Consider the following 23,841-nt stretch of genomic DNA (forward strand, 5'->3'; position numbering starts at 1 on the left):
GATGGCCGGAAGTGATTGCTGAGGTCAAATCAAGCATCGCGATGGGCAAAGTTGGTGAAGACGAATGTTCTGAATGGACAATACTACAACAGTAGTATCAAAAACTGGAATAAAAAGGAAATTCTCTAAAATTGGAGTGGAGGATACGTCTATGAATGATAATGAATCGCTTGTTGTTGAGATGCGTTGAGATGCGTTTGTTGAGTAAGGATGCCTATGCAGGAGACCCATTTGAGGTGTCGAAGTACGCACTGTGAAAAGTGGAGTTTGTCAGAGTGAACAGGAGTGGTCTTATTTAGATTTAATTGTATTTCTGAAGAAGAGAGGAAGATTGCAGTGAGCCTCAAAAGAATCCGGACAACAGAAGTTTTGAACTTTGGAGTAGATCACCTGTCAAAGGAATCATCTCAGGGGTGACGACGGATGTTCAGGTTGAATACCTGAAGAGAAAACCTGGTGTGATTGGTGCCCGGCGTCTGACCCGTTGGGTGAATGGAGAAAAATAAGAAAGTATGTTGGTCCTGTTGTTTTTTGTTACAGAGCAAGTCCCTATGCATGTGAAGTTTGGTTATGTAAGATACACTGATCATGATCCCGAGTTCCTAGAGTGCCCTGTAAGGGTGAAGGAGATTGAGGTAGCAAAAGTGAGAGCGGTCAATCAAATCGCCTATGCGGAAGAGATTAAAAGGTTTGAGAAAACAAGTGATGCTAGTGAAGAGATGGTAGTGGACCGACCACAGCCTGTAATAAATGTTTGCTGCCAGTCAAAAGATACCCTGTGTGTTAAAAAAGGTGGATTTTATGGCGTTCATTGCCACAGTTATAAACTCGAAGCACAAGTCTCAAAGAAGTCTAAGAAACTGGACATTATTGAGGCTGCGGCAGAAAAGTTATTGGGACTTTACATCGGAATACTTGCAAGGGGTACTGACTACGGAAGACCCTTCCTCCCACTTTCCCCTTGAGCCTGTGTAGCGATCAGATCTGTTTTATTTTTTTATCTGAAAAGTTTTTGATATAGTTTAGTTTATTTATTTATTTTTGTGGGGGAATCCTGTTTCCATCCCGTACAGTAGGTGGCGGGATGCACATTACATTGTGCGATCGCCAATATACCATAGAAGAAGTAACAGAACATGTAAGGTCCTATGACTATAAGGAATAATGTTAGGCTACTTTAGTCCACTATTGTGCTAAGGATAGCGATGACAACACTGTAAAAGCAAATTGAAACATTATAACAATATCGTTCGTGGAATTTGACCGGGATACGTATACATGTTTTACACTAATAGGTAGAATTCCTTACGGATGTAGTAGGCTTTGTGAATTGGAACACATCTGTAGAGAGTTGGTAAACATGCTAACAGCTTGGATATACAGTAGTTACTATCTCAACAACCACTGTTATTTCCCGACTGACTAAACTCCTGAAGGCTACTCCAAGTTCCTACATTGTAGTCAGTTTACTAATAACAATGTCTTTATTGGTAGCATATCAATGGTTTATCAAAAATGAGGACAATGTATAGCTAAAATCCCTTTTACCTTGTATACATCTCCGTAGGTCCCGCTCCCAATTCTCTGTATTAGCTCGAAATCCTCTTGCGGATTTCGCCTTGAAAGGTCGAAAGTGGAAGCCATTTTTAGGTCCCCGGTTTAGTTATCCAGTCGCTATATTTGTTGTAACACTGACACCACATACAACGAAAAAAATACAATATAAACACACGTCGTCAGAAAATATCACAGCCTGACTTCACTGTAACTTTAACATGGCCTCCTCTGAGCACTGCGCGTGCGCCGCAGCCAGCTTGTCCAAGAGGGGAATGCAAGGAATGGGTGACAAGAGGGTGGGTCGCTGGCTGGCTGGGGTCTCTGGTAGAATTCTACCCCTGGACACAGATCTAGGATCAGTTTACCGTCCACAAATTCTCACTCATTGGGGGTGAAACGCTAAAGTGATCTGAAACCAGAGTTTAGGAGCGACTAGTTTGGTTTTGTGTATCCTACAGAATTGTCTTTGACACGAGGATCATGAATACCCTAGTAATTCTCTACTTGTTTACAGCTGGATCCTTTCTTCTCATTCTCACAAATATCCAGAGTGAAATAGAGTAGAATAGCATAGAATTTGAGAATTAGGAAAATAAGATCATAAACTTGGAAAAACGATCTTATGAGTTTGATTATATCAATCAATAATTATGGTATAATAGATCATATGCTGCATTAGGCTACTATATTGATACATTGTATTGCTTTTCAGTAAAACTGGAAAGCACACAAAACAATAACCATACAGTCAATCATATTGTGTGAATTTATTATAATCTATTGTCTTGTGAGACAGAATTACTAGGCATTTGTGCATGTGGAAAGTTTGCAATACATGTATTATTTATGACATACTATTTGATTGAATGTATTATTGTACAGTACTATTAAAAAGTCCATATTACTGAATGATCGAAAAATGACTAATACAAAGCCAATGCGTTATTACATTTGACCATATCACACATCACTCTTATTCTTAATTTCCCTTTATGTCCTGCCTTTGTGTAATATCCTCCAGAGAAAACAGGTGTCACTAGATGGATCTGTCCCTACTCCCTAGGCCTATACTAATCTGAAAATAGGAATGCACAGCACAAAAAAATTTATTCAACAAAGACAATCACCCACACAATGTAACCTTTTCCAACACTGAAGCATGCATGAGAGCACCAGCTGATCCGGACGACTGTTTGATCACGCCCCCCGTAACCAAGGTGAGTAAGACCTTTAAACAAGTCAACATTCACAAGGCACCGGACCAAACAGAATACAAGGAAGTTAGCATGACCGAGTCTGTAATACCAACATGTTTCAAGCAGACCCTGTGCCTAAGAACACTAAGGTAACCTGCCTAAATGACTACAGACCCGGATAAAAAGAACATCAATGTGAGAATGCTATTCACTCTGCAACTGGATCCTGGACTTCCTGACAGGCCACCCCCAGGTGGTAAGGGTAGGTAACAACACATCTGCCACACTGATCATCAACACGGGGGCCCCTCAGGGGTGCGTGCTCAGCCCCCTCCCAACTCCCTGTTCACCCACAACTGCATGGCCAAGCACGACTCCAACACCATCATTAAGTTTGCCAATGACACAACAGTGGTAGGCCTGATCACTGGCAACGATGAGACAGCCTATAGGGAGGAGGTCAGAGACCTGGCAGTGTGGTGTCAGGATAACAACCTCTCCTTCACTCATTTGGCATGGGTCCTCAGATCCTCAAAAAGTTCTACAGCTACACCATCGAGAGAATCGTGACTGGTCGCATCACCACCTTGTATGGCTACTGCTCGGCCTCTGACCGCAAGGCACTACAGTGCGTACGACCCAGTACATCACTGGGGCCAAACTTTCAGCCATCCAGGACCTCTATAGCAGGTGGTGTCAGAGGAAGACCCTAAAAATGGCCAAAGACTCCAGCTACCTTAGTCATAGACTGTTCTCTCTGCTACCGCACGGCAAGTGGTACTGGAGTGCCAAGTCTATGTCCAAAAGGCTTCTTAAAAGCTTCTACCCCCAAGCCATAAGACTCCTGAACAGCTCATCAAATGGCTACCTGGACTATTTGCATTGACCCCTCCCTCCCCCTCACTTTACTTCTACCTACATGTACATATTACCTCAAATACCTCAACTAACCTGTGCCCCCGCACATTGACGCTGTATCGGTACCCCCTGTATATAGCCTCGTTACTGTTATTTTATTGTTGCTCTTTAATTATTTGTAAAACTGCATTGTTGGTTAAGGGTTGTAAGTAGCATTTCACTCTAAGGTCTGTTGTATTCGGCGCATGTGACAAATAATATTTGATTTGATTTGTTATTTGTACCAATTTGGTCAACCTAGAAAATGTGCCAATTTAATTGCTTAATGTTTTTTCCCATGTTCACTCCACCAGTACAGATTGCAATCATTGTTATCACCATTTACATGTTTATTTATGCAATTCTTGTCATGCCAGGCACACATCCAGGCTCCATTTTAATGGGCCATTATTAGAGCTGGCAAAGGCGCAGATCAAACAAGCCAAATAAACACCCACAAATCCATTTCAGCAATGCTCGCTTTGTGGCAATTATTTCATCACTTTGAGCTCAATTCAGACTTTGATACTGTGACAGAATAGAATTGCAATAGCATGATGCTGAAATGGCTATTTATCATCGTTTAGGGACTGTTAAAAATCCTGACATTTTGGATATGTCCCCTGAAAGCTTTATGTACAGTTCATGAACTCTGTTCATAGTTCAATTTGATATGGCCATTGTGTGTGTTTGGTTTCACTATCCTTGTGGAGACCAGAACTCCTCACAAGGATAGTAAAACAAGGAAAATTTGGGACTTTTTGCCATCCTTCCCCAAAAGGAAAAAGGCTATTTTAGGCTTAGGAGTTAGGTTTAGGGTTACAATTAGGGTTAGGGTTAGAATTAGGGTTAGGTGGTAAGTTTAGCGTTAGGAGTTTGGGTCTAGTTTAGGATTAGGGGTTAGGGGTAACGGTTAGGTTTAGGGGTTAGTGAAAATAGGATTTTGAGTGGGAGTCAATTGTTTGGTAGTGTGTATGTGTGTAAGAAAGAGAGAGAGTACTGCAGTAATGGCTCATATCATTCATAGTTTGTGTGACCACTGTGCTCAGAACAGGTGCGTCGACCAAAATGTAATAGAATTCCAACATTGTAGCTGCTCCGCACTCAAAAAGGAGATTCAAGGTTTCTTTTTAGTATTAATTTAATTTAGGGGTAGGTCGATGGACAAACGTTTTGGCGTTTTGGCGTTGATGTGCGTGTGTATGTGTCTGCATCTGAGAGAGAGAGAGAGAGAGAGAGAGAGAGAGAGAGAGAGAGAGAGTCATTTAAGTTTTACACATTCAAATTGTGTATTTGGTGTATTGGGGGAATGGATATTTTATCAAACTGAGGATGCAAGGGTTAAGTTACAGGGAACCATTATTTTCTCTTATAGACACACCCATCTTTATTACTGACTGTGAAAGAGTAGGACAACCTTGACATTCCCCCACACACGCTGTATGTCGCCACCGGGAGATGGTCATTTTCCTCTCCATGCGAATAGGAGGAGCCCTCAGTTTTACCCGACTGTGTCACTAACGAAGAGGACAAGCCCAGGTGCTGAGGAGAGGGAAAGGGCGATAGGGGTGGTGTGGTTTCTGCAGGTAAACACTAGTAATCCCGAGCACAGAGAGGCAAGTGCGGAGTTTAGCCCACACCCAGCACGCTTGCGGACACCGTACGGATCCACCTGTGTTGTTGTATCTTCCATTTTCAGCAACCCGCGGGTGGGAAGCAGCCAATGCCAATGCGCTCTCGCCTGTGGACCATGTTCGCAGGTCAGAGGATGCGTAAAAATGCGTAGTAACTGGAATAGCAGGTGCTGGAAGAAGGGCGTCCGACTGTCAACACGTCTAAACTGTGCGCATAGCGCCGAGCGCTGATGTTCAAACCATGGAGAAACAAGCTCTTGCAACGGCTCTTAGCTTGTCCATGAGCGTTATCTCTTTACTCTTGTTGGTCACCGCTATCTTCACCGACCATTGGTACGAGACAGACACCAGAAGGCATAAGGAGAACTGCGACAAGTATGGGTCGGATTCTAACGACCAGAAAAACAGGGAGATGCCTATATACCACTTGCCTCTTGTGGACAACGGCAACTCCAAACGGAACGTGGCGCTTATGAAGCCGATTCACGTCGGGAGTAGAGAGGAGGAATTACTTGAGAACTGGAGGGCAATACTGGGGATGGGGATTCTTGAGACGGAATGTGGGCGTCCGTTGTTCTCCACATATTCTGGACTCTGGAGAAAATGCTACTTTCAAGGCATGGACCGGGATATCGATAAACTCATATCAAAGGGTAAGTTTTAATGTGCACACTAAAAAGTGGGAGAAAAGAAAAACAGTTGTCAAATTTGCTGTCAGTAATCCGTGACTATAGGCAATGACTGTTTTGCATCCCTTTAATCGAGGTAGCTCCATCTGCGGTGATGATTCTGCATACGTGCATTGCGTCAAAACAAGGTTTATGACGGCTCATACACAAGGGCTCATGATTATACACGCCCAAACTAATTTCCAGGAACATTAATTGCTATTTCAAACTAATTACCAGTGCTTGCTTTAGTAGGCTATTATGATTTCTATAATTGTCGCATCATGATGAGGGTGCTGGGAAATTATAGCCTAATGATTTAGGTTATTAATAGGCAAATTTATGAGTTACATTTTTACATTGTTTTCCCTCTCATTTTCCCACAGTGGTAATCGTTGTAGACAGGCCTTGGAAATGTTTGTTTATGTTGTTATCCCAGTCAAATTGTCAATAGAGCCATCTATAGGGCTACAAAAGCTAAAGTGTTGATTGACTACACTTAGAAAAAAATATAATTATTTGTCTGTAGCCATAGGAGAACACTTTTTGATTCCAGTTAAACCCTTTTTGGTTCCAGGAAGAACCATTTTGGGTTCCATGTTAAACCCTCTGTGGAAAGGGTTTTTACATGGAACCAAAAATGGTTTTACTTGGAAGCAAATGGGTTCTACCTGGAAGGGACAGCCTAAGAACCCTTTTAGGTTTTAGATATCACCTTTTTTTTTACCCACAAAGAACCCCCTTTGAAGCCATTTTTTATTCTACAGGGAAAAGTGTTCAACATGGAATCCTACAGGGTTCTTAAGAACCTTCTCTATGGAAAAAAAGGGATCTAAAAGGTTTATTTGATTGAAAGTGTTATACCTACAACCATAAAGGGATCTCCTTCAGGGAAACGCCAGAATATAACATTTTCTATAACTGAATTCATGCCCAATGTGCTGAAGATCAAGTTCCTACAAAGTATTTTTTAAGGTTGAAACTCAAAAAGTCGATCGGGATGAAATTATACCTTTTCCGCGCGGTGTCCAGTCCATCAAGATTAATGTCGCCCTGATTAAGCCAGCGGTTAAATGTCACCGGAACTCACTTGCCACCTTGAATTTAAAACGGCAGAGGTGTCATGTGAAGGACCTCGAGCTTCAACACCTACCGTTTGATTTCTGTCAATGTGGATTTAATTTGATACCTGCTTCAACCTGTGAAGAATTGTGCCCATACACTCTTAGAAAATAGCGTTCCAAAAGTGTTCTTTGCGGAAGGTTAGGGTTCTACCAAGAACCGTTTTGATCAGAAGAACCCTTTTTGGAAGACATGATTCTTTGTAAGGCGAAGGTTTCTAACCTAGAACTTTTAATATCCTAAGAACCGTTTTTGGAAGAAAGAGTTATTTGATGACTGGAAGGCAAGAAGGATTCTTTGGAAGGCATGAAGGGTTCTACATAGAACCATATATACAGTGCATTAGGAAAGTATTCAGACCCCTTGACCGTTAACAATTATTTTTGTTACAGCTTTATTTTAAAATGAAATAGTTTTTTCCCCTCATCAATCTACACACAATACCCCATAACGGCAAAGCAAAAACAGGTTTTTAGACATTTCTGCAAAATACCATTTACTCAGTATTTTGGTGAAGAACCTTTGTCAGAGATTACAGCCTCGAGGCTTCTTAGAAATGACGCTACAAGCTTGGCACACCCGTATTTGGGGAGTTTCTCCCATTCTTCTCTGAAGATCCTCTCAAGCTCTGTCTGGTTGGATGGGGAGCATCGCTGCACAGCTATTTCCAGGTGTCTCCAGAGATGTTAAATCGGGTTCAAGTCCGGGCTCTGGCTGGGCCACTCAAGGACATTCAGAGACATGTCCCGAAGTCACTCCTGCGTTGTCTTGGCTGTGTGCTTAGGGTCGTTGTCCAGTTGGAATATAAACCTTCACCCCAGTCTGAGGTCCTGAGTGCTATGGAGCAGGTTTTCATCAAGGATCTCTCTGTACTTTGCTTTGTTCATTTTTCCCTCTATCCTGACTAGTCTCCCAGTCCCTGCCACTGAAAAACATCCCCACAGCATGATGCTGCCACCACCATGCTTCACCATAGGGACTGTACCAGGTTTCCTCCAGATGTGACGCCTGGCATTCAGGCCAAAGAGTTCAATCTTGGTTTCATCAGACCAGAGAATCTTGTTTCTCATGGTCTGAGAGTCCTTTAGGTGCATTTTTGGCAAACTTCAAGCGGGCTGCCATGTGCCTTTTACTGAGGAGTGGCTTCTGTATGTGCCTTTTACTGAGGAGTGGCTTCCATCTGGCCACTCTACCATAAAGGCCTGATTGGTGGAGTGCTGCAGAGATGATTGTCCTTCTGGAAGGTTCTCCCATCTCCAGACAGGAACTCTGGAGCTCTGTCAGAGTGACCATTAGGGTTCTTGGTCACCTCGCTGACTAAGGCCCTTCTCCCCCGATTGCTCAGTTTGGCTAGGCTGCCAGCTCTAGGAAGAGTCTTGGTGGTTCCAAACTTCTTCCATTTAAGAATGATGGAGGCCACTGTGTTCTTGGGAACCTTCAATGCTGCAGAATTTTTTTGTGTGCCCTTTTCCAGATCTGTGCCTCGACACAATCCTGTCTTGGACCTCTACAGACAATTCCTTTGACCTCATGGCTTGGCTTTTGATCTGACATGCACTGTCAACTGCAGGACCTTATATAGACAGGTGTGTAACTTTCCAAATCATGTCCAGTCAATTGAATTTACCACAGTTGGGCTTCAATCAAGTTATAGATACATCTCAAGGATGGTCAATGGAAACAGGATGCACCTGAGCAAAATTTCGAGTCTCATAGCAAAGGGGATGAATACTTACACTACCATTCAAAAGTTTGCGGTCACTTAGAAATGTCCTTATTTTTAAAAGAAAAGCAATTTGTTTGTCCATTAAAATAACATCAAATTGATCGGAAATACAGTGTAGACATTGTTAATGCTTTAAACTACTATTGTAGCTGGAAACAGCAGATTTTTTATGTAATATCTATGTAGGCATACAGAGGCCCATTATCAGCAACCACCATTCCTGTGCATTTGTGGGTTCAATTACTGGCTCAAAATGGCCAGAAACAAGTAACTTTCTTCTGAAACTCATCAGTCTATTCTTGTTCTGAGAAATGAAGGTTATTCCATGTGAGATTTTGCCAAGAAAATGAAGATCTCGTACAACGCAGTGTACTACTCACCTCACAGAACAGCGCAAACTGGCACTAACCAGAATAGAAAGAGGAGTGGGAGGCCCCAGTGCACAGCTGAGCAAGAGGACAAGTACATTAGAGTGTCTAGTTTGAGAAACAGACACCTCACAAGTCCTCAATTGGCAGCTTCATTAAATAGTACCCGCAAAAAAAAACTGTCTCAATGTCAACAGTGAAGAGGCAACTCCGGGATGCTGGCCGCCTAGGCAGTTTCTCTGTCCAGTGTCTGTGTTCTTTTGCCCATCTTAATATTTTATTTTTACTGGCCAGTCTGAGATATGGATTTTTCTTCGGAGGTGCGATCTAGAACCTAAAAGGGTTTTTCAGCTGTCCCCATAGGAGAAACCTTTGAAGATCCCCAAAAAAAGGGAACCCAAAAAGGTTCTACCTGGAACCAAAAAAGGTTCTACACAGGCTCCCGGTGTCCGGTCTGGAGCGTGAAGTCACATACTCTGCTGGTTGGCTACTGGTTGGCTACTGCCAACCTAGTGGTGCCAAAAGCCCTTGTCTGGAAATCTATTGGATATAAGAGCAACGTCAACTTACCAACATTACAACCAGGAATACGACTTTCTCGAAGCGGATGCTCAGTTTGGACCACCACCCAGGACAATGGATCGGATCCCAGTAGGCAAACCAAAACAACGGCGCCGCAGAAGGGGCAGACGGAGCGGTCTTCTGGTCAGGCTCCGTAGACGGGCACATCGCTTACCGCTCCCGAGTATACTACTCGCCAATGTCCAGTCTCTTGACAACAAGGTCGATGAAATTCGAGCAAGGGTTGCCTTCCAGAGAGACATCAGAGATTGTAACATTCTCTGTTTCACGGAAACATGGCTCACTCGGGATATGTTATCAGAGTCGATACAGCCACCCGGTTTCTTCACGCATCGCACCGACAGAAACAAGCATCTCTCTGGTAAGAAGAAGGGCGGGGGTGTATGCCTTATGATTAATGAGTCGTGGTGTGATCACAACAACATACAAGAACTCAAGTCCTTTTGTTCACCTGACCTAGAATTCCTTCAAATGCCAATCAAATGCCGACCGCATTATCTACCAAGAGAATTCTCTTCGATTATAATCACAGCCATGTATATCCCCCCCCCTCCCCCCAAGCAGACACCTCGATGGCCCTGAAATAACTTCATTGGACTCTATGTAAACTGGAAACCATATATCCTGAGGCTGTATTTATTGTAGCTGGGGATTTTATCAAAGCTAATCTGAAAAGAACGCTCCCTAAATTTTATCAGCATATCAAATGCGCGACCCGGACTGGCAGCATTCTGGATCATTGCTACTCTAATTTCTGTGATGCATACAAAGCCCTCCCTCGCCCTCCTTTCGGGAAATCTGACCACGACTCCATTTTGTTGCTCCCAGCCTATAGACAGAAACTAAAACAGGAAATGCCCGTGCTCAGGTCTGTTCATCGCTGGTTCGAAATTTGCTTCGATCACAGGGACTGGGATATGTTCCGGATAGCCTCAGACAACAACATTGATGTATACGCTGATTCAGTGAGCCAGTTTATTAGCAAGTGCATCGGTGATGTTGTACCCACGGTGACTGTTAAAACCTTCCCCAAACAGAAACCGTGGATTGATGGCAGCATTCGCTCAAAACTGAAAGCGGGAACCACTGCTTTTAATCATGGCAAGGCAACCAGAAACATGACCGAATACAAACAGTGTAGCTACTCCCTCCGCAAGGCAATCAAACAAGCTAAGCGTCAGTATAGAGACAAAGTAGAGTCGCAATTGAACGGCTCAGACACGAGACGTATGTGGCAGGGTCTACAGTCCAATCAACGGATTACAAAAAGAAAACTAGCCGCGTCGCTGACACCGACGTCTTCCTCCCAGACAAATTAAACAACTTCTTTGCTCGCTTTGAAAACAATTCAGTGCCACTGACATGGCCCGCTACCAAAACCTGCGGGCTCTCCTTCACTGCGGCCAACGTGAGTAAAACATTTAAACGTGTTAACCCTTGCAAGGCTGCCGGCCCAGACGGCATCCCTAGCCGCGTCCTCAGAGCATGTGCAGTCCAGCTGGCTGATGTGTTTACGGACATATTCAATCAATCCCTATCCCAGTCTGCTGTCAACCACATGCTTCAAGAGGGCCACCATTTTTCCTGTTCCCAAAAAACTAAGGTAACTGAGCTACACGACTATCGCCCCGTAGCACTCACTTCCGTCATCATGAAGTGCTTTGAGAGACTAGTCAAGGATCATATCACCTCCACCCTACCTGACACCCTAGACCCACTCCAATTTGCTTACCGCCCCAATATGTCCACAGATGACGCAATTGCAATCACACTGCACACTGCCCTAACCCATCTGGACAAGAGGAATACCTATGTAAGAATGCTGTTCATCGATTAGAGCTCAGCATTTAACACCATAGTTCCCTCCAAACTCGTCATTAACTTCTTGGTGACAGGGTGCAGTATTTTCATCTCCGTATGAAATGCATGCACAAATTCAACTGCCTGCTACTCGTCCCCAGAAGATAAGATATGCATATTATTAGTATATTTGGATAGAACACACTCTGAAGTTTCTAAAACTGTTTGAATCATGTCTGTGAGTATAACAGAACTTATTTAGCAGGCGAAACCCCGAGGACAAACCATTCAGATTTTTTTTTAGGTCACTCTCTTTTCAATGGCCTTTCATTGGGAATCCAGATTTCTAAGTGACCTTCTCACAATTCCTATCGCTTCCACTGGATGTCAACAGTCTTTAGAAATGGGTTGAGGTTATTCCTTTGAATAATGAACAAGTACGGCCGTCTTGAACGAGGGTCACTTGAAGTGTACTGTTAGATAGAGGCGTGTGACCAGAAAGCATGCTTCAGTTTGTTTTCTTCCTGTATTGAACACAGATCATCCCGTCTTCAATTGTATCGATTATTTACGTAAAAAATACCTAAGTTGTATTACAAATGTAGTTTGAAATGTTTTGGCAAAGTTTACAGGTAACTTTTGAGATATTTTGTAGTCATGTTGAGCAAGTTGGAACTGGTGTTTTTCTGGATCAAACGCGCCAAATAAATGGACATTTTGGATATATATCGACGGAATTAATCAAACAAAAGGACCATTTGTGATGTTTATGGGACATATTGGAGTACCAACAAAAGAAGCTCGTCAAAGGTAAGGCATGAATTATATTTTTATTTCTACGTTTTGTGTCGCACCTGCAGGGTTGAAATATGGTTTCTCTCTTTGTTTACAGAGGTGCTACCCTCAGATAATAGCATCGTTTGCTTTCGCCGAAAAGCTTTTTTAAAATCTGACATGCCGGCTGGATTCACATCAAGTGTAGCTTTAATTTGCTATCTTGCATGTGTGATTTAATGAAAGTTAGATTTTTATAGTAATTTATTTGAATTTGGCTTCCCTGGCTTTTGGCCAGGTGGGCGCCCCACATACCCCAGAGAAGTTAAGCTAGAAACCCTGGGTCTCGACCCCGCCCTGTGCAACTGGGTCCTGGACTTTCTGATGGACCGCCCCCAGGTGGTGAGGGTAGGAAACAACATCTCCGCTGATCCTCAACATTGGGGCCCCACAAGGGTGCGTTCTCAGCCTTCTCCAATACTCCCTGTTCACCCATGACTGCATGGCCATGCACGCCTCTACAGTGGTAGGCTTGATTACCAACAACAATGAGATGGCCTACAGGGAGGAGTTAAGGGCCCTCGGAGTGTGGTGTCAGGAAAATAACCTCACACTCAACGTCAACAAAACAAAGGAGATGATCATGGACTTCAGGACACAGCAGAGGAGCACCCCCCATCCACATCGACGGGACAGTAGTGGAGAAGGTGGAAAGTTTTAAGTTCCTCGCGTACATATCACGGACAAACTGAAATGGTCCACCCACACAGACAGCGTGGAAAAGAAGGCGCAACAGCGCCTCTCCAACCTCAGGAGGCTGAATAGATTTGGCTTGTCACCGAAACCACTCACAAACCTTTACAGATGCACAATCGAGAGCATCCTGTCGGGCTGTATCACCGCCTGGTACGGCAACTGCTCTGCCCACAACCATATGGCTCTCTAGAGGGTAGTGAGGTCTGCACAACGCATCACCGGGGGCAAACTACCTGCCCTCCAGGACACCTACAGCACCCGATGTCACAGGATGGCCAAAAAGATCATCAAGGACAACAACCACCCGAGCCACTGCCTGTTCACCCTCGCTATCATCCAGAAGGCGAGGTTTGTACAGGTGCATCAAAGCTGGGACCAAGAGACTGAAAAACAGCTTCTATCTTAAGGCCATCAGACTGTTAAACAACCATTACTAACATTGAGTGGCTGCTGCCAACATACTGACTCAAATCTCTAGCCACTTTAATAATGAAACAATTAGATGTAATAAGTGTATCACTAGTCACTTTAAACAATGCCACTTTATATAATATTTACATATCCTACATTACTCATCTCATATGTATATACTGTATTTTATACCATCTACCGCATGGCCATCACTCATCCATATATTTATATGTACATATTCTTATTCATTCCTTTACACTTGTGTGTATAAGGTAGTTGTTGTGAAATTGATAGATTACTCATTACTGCACGGTTGGAACTAGAAGCACAAGCATTTCGCTACACTCGCATTAACATCTGCTAACCATGTGTATGTGAGCAATACAATTTGATTTCATTTGACAAACCGAGATATTTAATTAAATATGGATCCATTATGACTTCTACATTTGTTGTCACACAGGACCACGTGCTGACACAGACCAATCACGGCCGGAAGGCTACGAGGAGGCAGTTGACTCGCTCAGGCAGGATGAAAACGACTACATCGACCATGATCCTTTGCTAGTTACGGCCACTTTCACCATGATCCTCAGCTATATTTTGGGGGGCCATTCAGCACCATTCAGCAATATGGCGTGCTTAAAATTTGAAATACTTCCGAATTCATGTGCCAATCGGGAGTTTTCCATAGGAATACGTGGATGACGTCAGCGCTATCACTATCTACTGATTTTAATGTCTATGGTTCTTACCTGGAACCAAAAAGGGTGCTCCTATGGGGATCATCGAAGAACAATTTTGGAACCCATTTTTCTAAGAGTGTATAGGGAATAGGGTGCCATTTGGGACACAACCAGGGACTGCGAGCAGAGCTACTCATATCTATGCAAAGGCACGGAGTGTTGGCTAGTGTAAATAAACACACAACCTCCCAACTCTCTGAGCGTGAGATGCAGATATTCAGTTCGCAGCCTCATACGCCTCACGCTCAATGTGAGAGATCAAACACAGGTGTGAGCGCTCACTTCAAAGTGCCTGCTCAATATGCACATGTTGATGTTTCATCATTTCTACCAAGTATGAAATGGTTGCGGTTCCCATGCATTATGTAGATGTGGACCACAAGACGGATCTACAATGATTCCTATGATACGTCTTTTGAATGTGTGTAAAGATTTTGAATAAAAAGTGTTTTAAAGAGCATCAGCGATTCATTTGATGGGAAACTGTTTAGATTTTGTCCCACCACTTCAAGTTGTGGGAGCTCAGCCGGAAATGAGGACAGAAGTTCAAAGAGTCTTTCTCACCAGCAACATAGGACTCATAGGTCTACGAGTGCGCTGAGAGTCGGGAAGCAAGTTCAGGGAGTGTTTTAATAAAATAAAATAAACATAATACAAACTAGAAACACTAACATCACACAGACATGAAACTGAAACAAAAACAATGACGCCTGGGGAAGGAACCAAAGGGAGTGACATATACAGGGAAGGTAATCAGGGAAGTGATGGAGTCCAGGTGAGTCTGATGACGCACAGGTGCGTGTAACGATGGTGACAAGTGTGCGCCATAACGAGCAGCCTGGTGACTTAGAGGCCGGAGAGGGAGCACACTTGACAGTAACCTCTCCCCGATGCGCGGCGCCAGCCGCAGGTTGCCGACCAAAATGATGATCCCGGGGATCAGGAGCAGACCGGTCACCTCTGCTGAGGCGCGGGAAACCAGTCAGTCCGGCTGAGAAGCGGGAGCATGGCAATCTAGAGCGCCGGAGAGAGCATATGTGAAGGGACCCCTCCCCTGACAGACCGGCTGAGGCAGGGGAGACTGGCTATCTGGCTGAGGCATGAGAGCCTGACGAGCCGGTGGGAGTCTGGCGATCCGGTGAAGGCATGAAAGCCTGACGAGCCGGCTGTAGCAGGGGAGCCTGGTGCTCTGGCTGAGGCATGAGAGCCTGACGAACCGGCGGAGGCAGGGGAGCCTGGCGATCTGTCTGAGGCCTGAGTGCCTGTAGCGGCTCCCGGACCCGACGTCATTCCCACCAAACAAAATAAAAACACTCCCTGATACTTCCCTTAGGTGAGGAGTCATTCTGCAACGATGTGCGCTGGGAGTCGGGAAGCAAGTTCAGGGAGTGAGTGTTTTAATAAATAAACATAACATAAAACAACGTACAGACTAAACACTGGAACAGAAACAATGACGCCTGGGGAAGGAACCAAAGGGAGTGACATATACAGGGAAGGTAATCAGGCAAGTGATGGAGTCCAGGTGAGTCTGATGATGCGCAGGTGCGGGTAACGATGGTGACAGGTGATCGCCACAACGAGCAGCCTGGTGACCTAGAGACCGGAGAGGGAGCACAGGTGACAACTGTACTCTCATATAAGAAAGAGACAACATTTTACAGTAGCTCACCTTTAGAGACACCGTAACATCAGCAAAGGTAACTTTGTAACACTTTATAGGCAGCCTTTATAAAGGTACCTTTTCTAAACGGCTTATAACAGTTATTTAATCATTTGTAAATGCATTATAAACAAATTAAAAAGGGTACCTTATAAAGTGTTACTGAGACCTCACTATGTAATACTGTCTAAACCTGTCCAGTTTGGAAAGATAACAAAATAGGCAACAGCACAGGCCAAGTTAAATTAATTTGTCCTGCATATAGTTGATTACTATACCAATTCAACTCTACAGTATACCTAGGCCTGCCATGCGCGTAAGGGAAACTGGACAACCCATTGGTTGCTTCAAAGCCAAGTAAGTGTCACAGTGTTTACTATTTTCAGACCAAGTTAGCCATTGCATGGAAATACAAGAGCTCAAATGTCACAGTTTGAGGCAGTTGATGACGGTAAAGAGAAATATTGAGTATTGCCCTTTACAATGTGACCTGACACATCAAATGTATAACACTGTTATAAGCATTCCCTGTATAATATGCAATGCCTGGTTTATGACACATAAGGATCCCAACCCTTTTTTCAATTTTCACCTCAAATTACATACCCAAATCTAACTGCCTGTAGCTCAGGACCTGAAGGAAGGATATTCAAATTATTGATATCATTTAAAAGAGAACACTTTGAAGTTTGTGGAAATGTGAAAATAATGTTGGAAAATGTAACACATTAGATCTGGTAAAAGATAAGGCCATAATGTATTATTCCAGCCCAGGCACAATTTAGATTTTGGCTTCTAGATGGCAGCATATGTGCAAAGTTTTAGACATATCCAAATTAACCATTGCTTATCTGTTCAAAATGTTGCATAAAGACTGCCCAAATGTGCCTAATTGGTTTATTAATACATTTTCAAGTTCATAATTGTGCACTCTCCTGAAACAATAGCATGGTATTATTTCACTGTAATAGCTACTGTATATTGGACAGTGCAGTTAGATTAACAAGAATTTAAGCTTTCTTCACATATCAGATATGTCAATGTCCCGGGATTTTTTTTTGTTACTTACAACCTCATGCTAATTACATTAGCCTATGTTAGCTCAACCATCCCGAGGGGGACACACCGATCCCATAGAGGTTAACGATCACTGACATAAAGCTGTTATGACATTAAAAGTTAAATGAAACTTTTATACAGTACATGATTATAAACCATTATAATATGGCATTATGCCATATACATCTTATGGTAACTTCAAGTAAAGACCTGTAAGTAGGGCAACGATTTTACATAACAAAAGTCATACGTGCTAATGTTAAAACGTAGAGCTTTTTAGTAATCCATTCTCTCTACAGGTATTGCGGACCGATGCACAACTGTCAAGTACCATTTCTCTCAGCCTATTCGGCTTCGAAACATCCCGCTCAACCTGACGAGAACCATTCAGCAAGATGAATGGCATCTCTTACGTATGTATTGCAGTCCCAGAAACATCAGCAGTAAAACCGCTAGCATGGCTAGCTGTTTTTTATAGAGAGAGATAGTAATGGTGTCTTTTTTTTAGGAACTAAAGGAGGCTAACTGCAACATGGCTCGTTGGCCAAAGCCTATGGCGAACCTATGGGGAACTGTAAGAGATCTTATACGTTTCGTTCTATGAGATTATCTTCCTCAGCTAAAGTCACTTTGTGAATTTTGAAGCATTTATGTAATCAAAACAAGCACATATAGCACATGCATACTTTAGAATTCATAAAGGTCATGTAAACTGACTGATATTATCTCATAGAACAAAACTTATAAGATCTCCTAAGCATGTGTTTACTTCAGATTCTCAGATTTTATTCTATAATCCCATTCATTTCCTCCATAGCAATAACCAACGAACCAGAGGTAGAAAATGCTAGCTCATTTCCGGTTTGCTCTGAGCCAAAAGTCTCTTGAACAATGGTTAGATGGTCTTGGTGTGGTGTGAGAAGTTTGATTCCAGGTGCCCTACAACTGATCTATGTCGGTGTCTGCGGTGGGATAGTCTGACGTCTGTCATGCGTAGTGTTAGGGTCCTTTAAGATGAGCTTTTCCAGGTAGTGGTTGGTGCAAAAAAACATAGCGACCCTCACTTTCATCTTACGGATTTGGGGCAAATTTCTACCACCATCTTTGCTCAAACAATATCATTGTATCCCTACACATATTATTTCCATTATTTATTGGGGAAATGTTTTACTGTTACTTGCTCTTCCCATCCCTTGTATTATGTGTGTTTTTCTTTATAAATAGTTACATGTTTTGTATGTGTGTTTTTTAAGTCTGTTTTTCAGTGCTTCGTACAGTACTGTAGACTAAAGGTTCTGAACATGTCTGCTGTGTCTAGGTTTGATAATGAAATAACAGTGGAAGTCCAAATCCCAGTGCTCCATATTCATTTGGCTTCATGCTGTGGAACCTTTAGAACCTTCAGACAACCATAGTGATCTCTTCAGAGAACCATGATCTGTAATAAAGCTAATACTGTACCCACATGCTGAATATGTTAAGCTAACCTTTCGAAGCTAGCATTCCTACTCCAGTGTCCGACCCCTGATGATCGGATTACTACATGGTTATAGAAAATGTTCACGGGGAGGAAGTAAATGTCAGCTTGTAAAAGAAAAACATATGAACTCCACACAGTCTTATTATTACTCCACAACTAGTCTGAGGAAGAACATTCATCAAAGTCCAAATGTGATTGGTTTTCTTTGTCTGCCTGCCACCTTGAGACAGTGTTTGCATCCGAAATGGCACCCTATTCCCTATTAAGTGCACTACTTTTGCGTGCACAGTTGTTCCCAGTAAGTGCATAGGGTGTTATTTGGGACGTTGCCAGTGTTTTTCCTGTTCGAGTTTGATCCTGCAACTCGATCTGACAAATGTATGAGATGCAGAGTAGGCCTACATTGGGGGGGGGTATACTATCGGATATGTGATTTATGATCAATGTGTCATAATGTTGCTACAGTATAGTTGCAGGAATTGAATATTTCCATTAACATATCCCGCTATAACACTGTTGTGTGTTGAGTGACATAATGCTTGCCATAACGTGTACTGAAAAACAAGGCACAGTGCTGTCACGATGCAGTCGTTGCTGGCCATTTTACGTTATGACAGGCATCATGTCATTCTTATGACAGGGTTGTAACAAATGTAGGACAGGGGAGACGAAATGCAAAGTATTACCTAATAAAAACAAATGTTTCCCGTGGTTGTTTGGAGACTGTTGAGGGGTAGCATGAGCGGGTTTACTAGGGGGTGGTTGTCATGGAAATGTTGGTGTGTGCGTGTGTGCTAATGTTTTCACTTGTGTGTGTGTGTGTGTGTGTGCTTATGTGTTCGCTTTTGTGTATGCTGGTGTCTGTATCTTTGTGTACTTGCTTGTGTGTGTGTGTGCTATGTTTATATGTGTGTGTGTCTCAGATCTGCGGCGAATCACGGCGGGGTTCCTTGGGATGGCGGCCGCCGTTTTGCTTTGTGGCAGCATTGTGGCCACAGTGGGCTTCTTTTGGGAGGAGAGCCTCACCCAGCACGTCTCCGGCCTGCTCTTCCTCATGGCAGGTACAAAGCCTGCCAACTACCAACACCCTACCTCTCCTATGTGTGTGTGTGTTAGAGAGAGAAAGAGAGAGATATAGAGAGAGAGACAGCGATATAGAGAGAGTGTGTGCTTCTCTTTCCCTTTCATTGTTGGTTTCAACTTTTGTCTCTCTGTGCCTCTTTTACAACAGCTCTATATCTTTATCTTTAGTTTTCTCCCCCTTTGTCTCTATCTCGCTCTCTCCCTCTCCCTCTCCCTCTCGCTCTCGCTCTCTCGCTCTCTCTCTCTCTCTCTCTCTCCCTCTCCCTCTCGCTCTCTCGCTCTCTCTCCCTCTCCCTCTCTCTCTCCCTCTCCCTCTCCCTCTCTCTCTCCCTCTCCCTCTCCCTCTCCCTCTCCCTCTCCCTCTCTCTCTCTCTCTCTCTCTCTCTCTCTCCCTCTCTCTCTCCCTCTCCCCCTCTCCCTCTCCCTCTCTCTCTCGCTCTCTCCCTCGCTCTCTCCCTCTCTCTCTCCCTCTCTTTGTCTCGTCCAAATCTTCCTCACAACTGTTCATCAAACACATACAGTAAAGGCTCTTTTTTAGCAGAATTTGTAAATGCCTAATGGATACAGGTGCATTCGTAAAACCTTACAGACAGGTGTTAATATGCATAATAAAACATGCCATAGCCATTCATAATAGCTCATCGCTACAAACAGGAGACTACTTCAATGGTTGTATGCAAACATTCCTTTAACATATTTATAACATTACACAATAGGGCGGCTAATTTTTTCATTTCAGTTGAGTTTTAGATTTCCTTTCAACTTGTGTTTTTTTGTTTATTTATTGATGTTATACTCATGAATTGTCATTCCATGCAGATGGTTATTAAAGTGGCAATTCGGGATTGGTACATCCGTTTTTAGACTTTTTAATGAATAATATATAGCCATTGATTCTTGAAGAATATAACTTATAAATGTCTCCTGATTTGACTTCAACTGTCTAGCCTGTCTTTTGTTGTTATTTGAATCCTGTATGACCTCTTTGATAAAAATCTTGGAGCTAAAAATGTGTCCCCTCCAGGGATATTCTGCACCATCTCCTTGTGCACCTACGCCGCCAGCGTCTCCTACGACCTCTCCCGGAATCCACCCTTCATCTATGGACTGCCCGGCGACGTGGACCATGGTTACGGCTGGTCCATCTTCTGCGCCTGGGTCAGCCTGGGACTTACCGTGGCATCGGGCTGCCTCTGCACCACCTACCCCTTCTTCAGCCAAACCAAGGCCCTGCACTCCAAAACCGCCCGGGAGTCCTCGGTATGAGCGTTATGAGCAGTGTGAGAGAATTGTACGCCCCCTGTAGATTTGGAGGATCTAGGAAGACCAATATAAGAGGAGGTGTTTTATTTGTACGAAACCAGAGATGAAACATAGTTTCCACAGTGAGATATGGGATATCTTGTTGGTCTTTTTTGTAGACTCTCGCCATCCTTTATCGAGGTGTTATGGAAGGTGCAGCTGTTATGATGTGTTATGTGTGTGTTTGTATGTGCACACAGGCAAACTCACACATACATATGGACCTACACATGTGTGCACAAGCACACACACAGTCTCTCTCTCTCTCTCTCTCCCTCCAAGATATGGAGAACAATATGAGAGTGAATAACATGAAACGATGCAAATACCCACACAGGCATAAACGTGTGTATATATTAACATATATATGAAAAGGGCAGAATTCTTATGGGTGGTTTGGTAAGATTGAATCAAATGGACATTGTATAAAACTACTAGTATCACTTTAAAAGCAAGAACCCTCCTTTTTTTCAGATGTAAGTGATATATTTTCTAAACTCTTAAGTACAAAACTCTAAACTGATAGCATGTGTAATGCCCCCTATCTTATGTTCAGAACCTTTGATTGTGCATTCATTGGGGTTTCACATCTTTGTTTTCCATTAAATACCATGAGCACATTTTGGTTAGTCACCAATACATCAGATAATGATCGGCTCACCATGTAGTCATTTTAACTACTATTTTCAGTTGTTGTTCTTTTCAATCACTTTCGTGCAATTTTCACTAGTATGTTGTACATTTTCACGACAAGAACAAAAATCAAAACAGATCATCACAATCGTCCCTGTTTCAAAACTCACATTTCCAATTGACTGAGAAAAACAAACGAAAAAAGTCTCTGTTCACTGCACCAAATCACTTTTTTGGGGGGGTTACATAATCAATCTAAGTGTCTGCTTTTCAAAATGCAATATTCACTTTACTTTTGATATGAGTTTCTTGTCATTTGTTAACAATACAATTATCTATCACTTAATCAAACTGCTCAAAACTGATAACCACTGAGCCACAAGTATGTACTGCCTAGTTAACGTATATAGTTTGATAACTGTTGAACACTGTAAATGTCTATATTTTTTTACCTAAATGTAGCAATTTGACATCAATTTATGTTGGAAGGTAAAAGCATATGGATGTGACTGTAAATACTACATCATCATTCTCCATCAGCCAGTGTGCTCCAATAGGACAAAGGGGAAAGAATCCCTATGTGCTACAATTTGGGATTATAGTGTCGTGCACAATGCACTGCTGAAATACCTGGGTTGTGCACTGCTGATACACATTTCGAAACTGTTCTTTTTGAAGTGCTGAATAGAAAGAATACTAGATGGTAAATATATATTTTCCATACAGTATTTGACTCTAACTTGACATACCATTTTGTATCCGATGGCAGGTTGTGAGCACGTTGAGAAATATGTCAGTTTAACAGTTTCATAATCCGTATACAGCACACGTGTAGGACAAATCATCACAAATAGGGGTATTGTAAAGCAGTTGGCTACTGTAAAAATGTAGTACGGGTGTTGTGTGCTATTTCTGCCGCATGCAACATTGTGAAAGATCCCCCTTTTCTACGGGACTTGTCAACTAATACAGTATCGCCTGTCGCTCTGCTTGAAATTCGTCAGCTTACGATGTACAAATGAAATTCAGATGATGAGTGAAATATATTATTATACACAATACAGGTATTTCAACACTACACTATCATTCCAAATGGTAGCACACAGAGTGACTCTTTCCATGTTGTCCTATTGGAGCACACTGGCTGATGGAGAATGATGTAGTATTTACAGTCACATCCATATAGGATTTGGATTTACCTTACAACATAAATTGATGTCAAACTGACACATTTATGAGGTAAAAATACAGAAATGTACAGTGTTCAGCAGTTATCGTACTGTATACGTAAAGTAGGCATTACATCGTTTTGGTTCAGTAGTTATCAGTTTTGAGCAGATTTATTAAGTGATGATAATTGTATTCTTAACAAATTATAAGAAAATCATAACAAAATGAAGGGAATATTGCATTTTGAAAAGCAGGTACTTAGATTGACATATATATCCAAATTGAAAAAGTGATTTGATGCAGTAACTTTGTGAATTTGTTTGTTGTACTCAGTCAATTGAAAATGTGCTTTAGAGTTTTGAAACATGAGCCATTTTAAAGATCTGTTTAGATTTTTGTGCTTGTTGTGAAAATGTACCACATACTTGTGAAAATTGCACCAAAGGGATTGAAAAAAATGTCATCCACAAGCCTATGACATTCTGACGGATTCTATTGGTAATTTTAGTTGTGGCAATCAAATTGTACAAAGTTTTTAGTGAACCCATTAACCAGTCCCTTCCCAAACAGATAAGGCATAATCACTAATCATTTCAAAATGTGTGCCAGACTGAGAAGAATACTGACAATGATAGGCGAAGGACTACAGGGATGGTTGCTTACAAAGTTGAGGAAAGTCATTTTTCTCGCTCGTGGACACAAATGGTGCACGATTCAACATTGGAATGTAAAAACAGTAGAAACTGGTTGAGATCATGTTGACACACCGCTTGAATGGATGTAAGACTTTTGTGTTGGAACGTCATCACACATGTTCTGAGCAGCCAACAGTGAGGGGTGGGCCCTGAAAGTTACATGCTGCCCCATGGAATGGCCAGCTTTCGCAACGACTCTATCTGACCTGGAAGACTTGTAGGGACCTTGAATGGCTTGTGGGGACATTAAATGGCTTGTGTGGACCTTGCAGGTTATGTATGTTCAACTCAGCATGCTGTGTCAGAAGCAGAGCAGCAATTCCGAGATGGTACATTGAGCTTCAAGTCTTCTATATTGACATTTAAATCGAGCTGTAAATAAAATATGATCAACAAGAACGTGTCTAAAGAGTTTATGACATGCTTTATGTTGAGCTTTGTCTCTGTGTGTTACCTTTGTTACAAAGGCCTGCATGATGCCGTTATAATGCACTTTCAAGACCCCCTTATAATGTTATA

The 23,841-nt window shown here is 42.6% G+C and overlaps 2 protein-coding genes across 3 annotated transcripts in view; one reads left to right on the top strand and one right to left on the bottom strand.

The window, feature by feature from the left end:
* Positions 1-1,818, bottom strand: part of LOC109890305 (mitogen-activated protein kinase kinase kinase kinase 3) — a 76,502-nt gene extending 74,684 nt beyond the window's left edge. Inside the window, exon 1 of one of the 2 annotated variants that reach the window (XM_020482287.2) lies at positions 1,549-1,818. In XM_020482287.2, the coding sequence (XP_020337876.1) occupies positions 1,549-1,644 (96 nt within the window). In that variant the 5' untranslated portion in view covers positions 1,645-1,818. The remainder of the gene's footprint in view (positions 1-1,548) is intronic. The other variant, XM_031828281.1, reaches the window with a different exon arrangement.
* Positions 1,819-5,086: 3,268 nt separating this feature from the next.
* Positions 5,087-23,721, top strand: tmem178a (transmembrane protein 178a). The gene is made up of 4 exons (XM_020482278.2): positions 5,087-5,937; positions 17,259-17,372; positions 19,363-19,500; positions 20,547-23,721. The coding sequence occupies exons 1-4, from the start codon at positions 5,526-5,528 to the stop codon at positions 20,786-20,788; spliced, it is 906 nt and encodes a 301-aa protein (XP_020337867.1). The 5' UTR covers positions 5,087-5,525; the 3' UTR covers positions 20,789-23,721.
* The last annotated feature ends 120 nt before the right edge of the window (positions 23,722-23,841 follow it).

The sequence above is a fragment of the Oncorhynchus kisutch genome, linkage group LG1 (assembly GCF_002021735.2).
Source record: "Oncorhynchus kisutch isolate 150728-3 linkage group LG1, Okis_V2, whole genome shotgun sequence".
Classification (NCBI taxonomy): Eukaryota; Metazoa; Chordata; class Actinopteri; order Salmoniformes; family Salmonidae; genus Oncorhynchus; species Oncorhynchus kisutch.

Excerpts from the sequence above, each read along its gene's own strand:
- tmem178a (XM_020482278.2), top strand. The coding sequence starts at position 5,526 with ATGGAGAAACAAGCTCTTGCAACGGCTCTTAGCTTGTCCATGAGCGTT. Across the intron at positions 5,938-17,258 it reads CGATAAACTCATATCAAAGG|GTATTGCGGACCGATGCACA; the intron begins GTAAGTTTTAAT and ends TTCTCTCTACAG. Across the intron at positions 17,373-19,362 it reads AGATGAATGGCATCTCTTAC|ATCTGCGGCGAATCACGGCG; the intron begins GTATGTATTGCA and ends TGTGTGTCTCAG.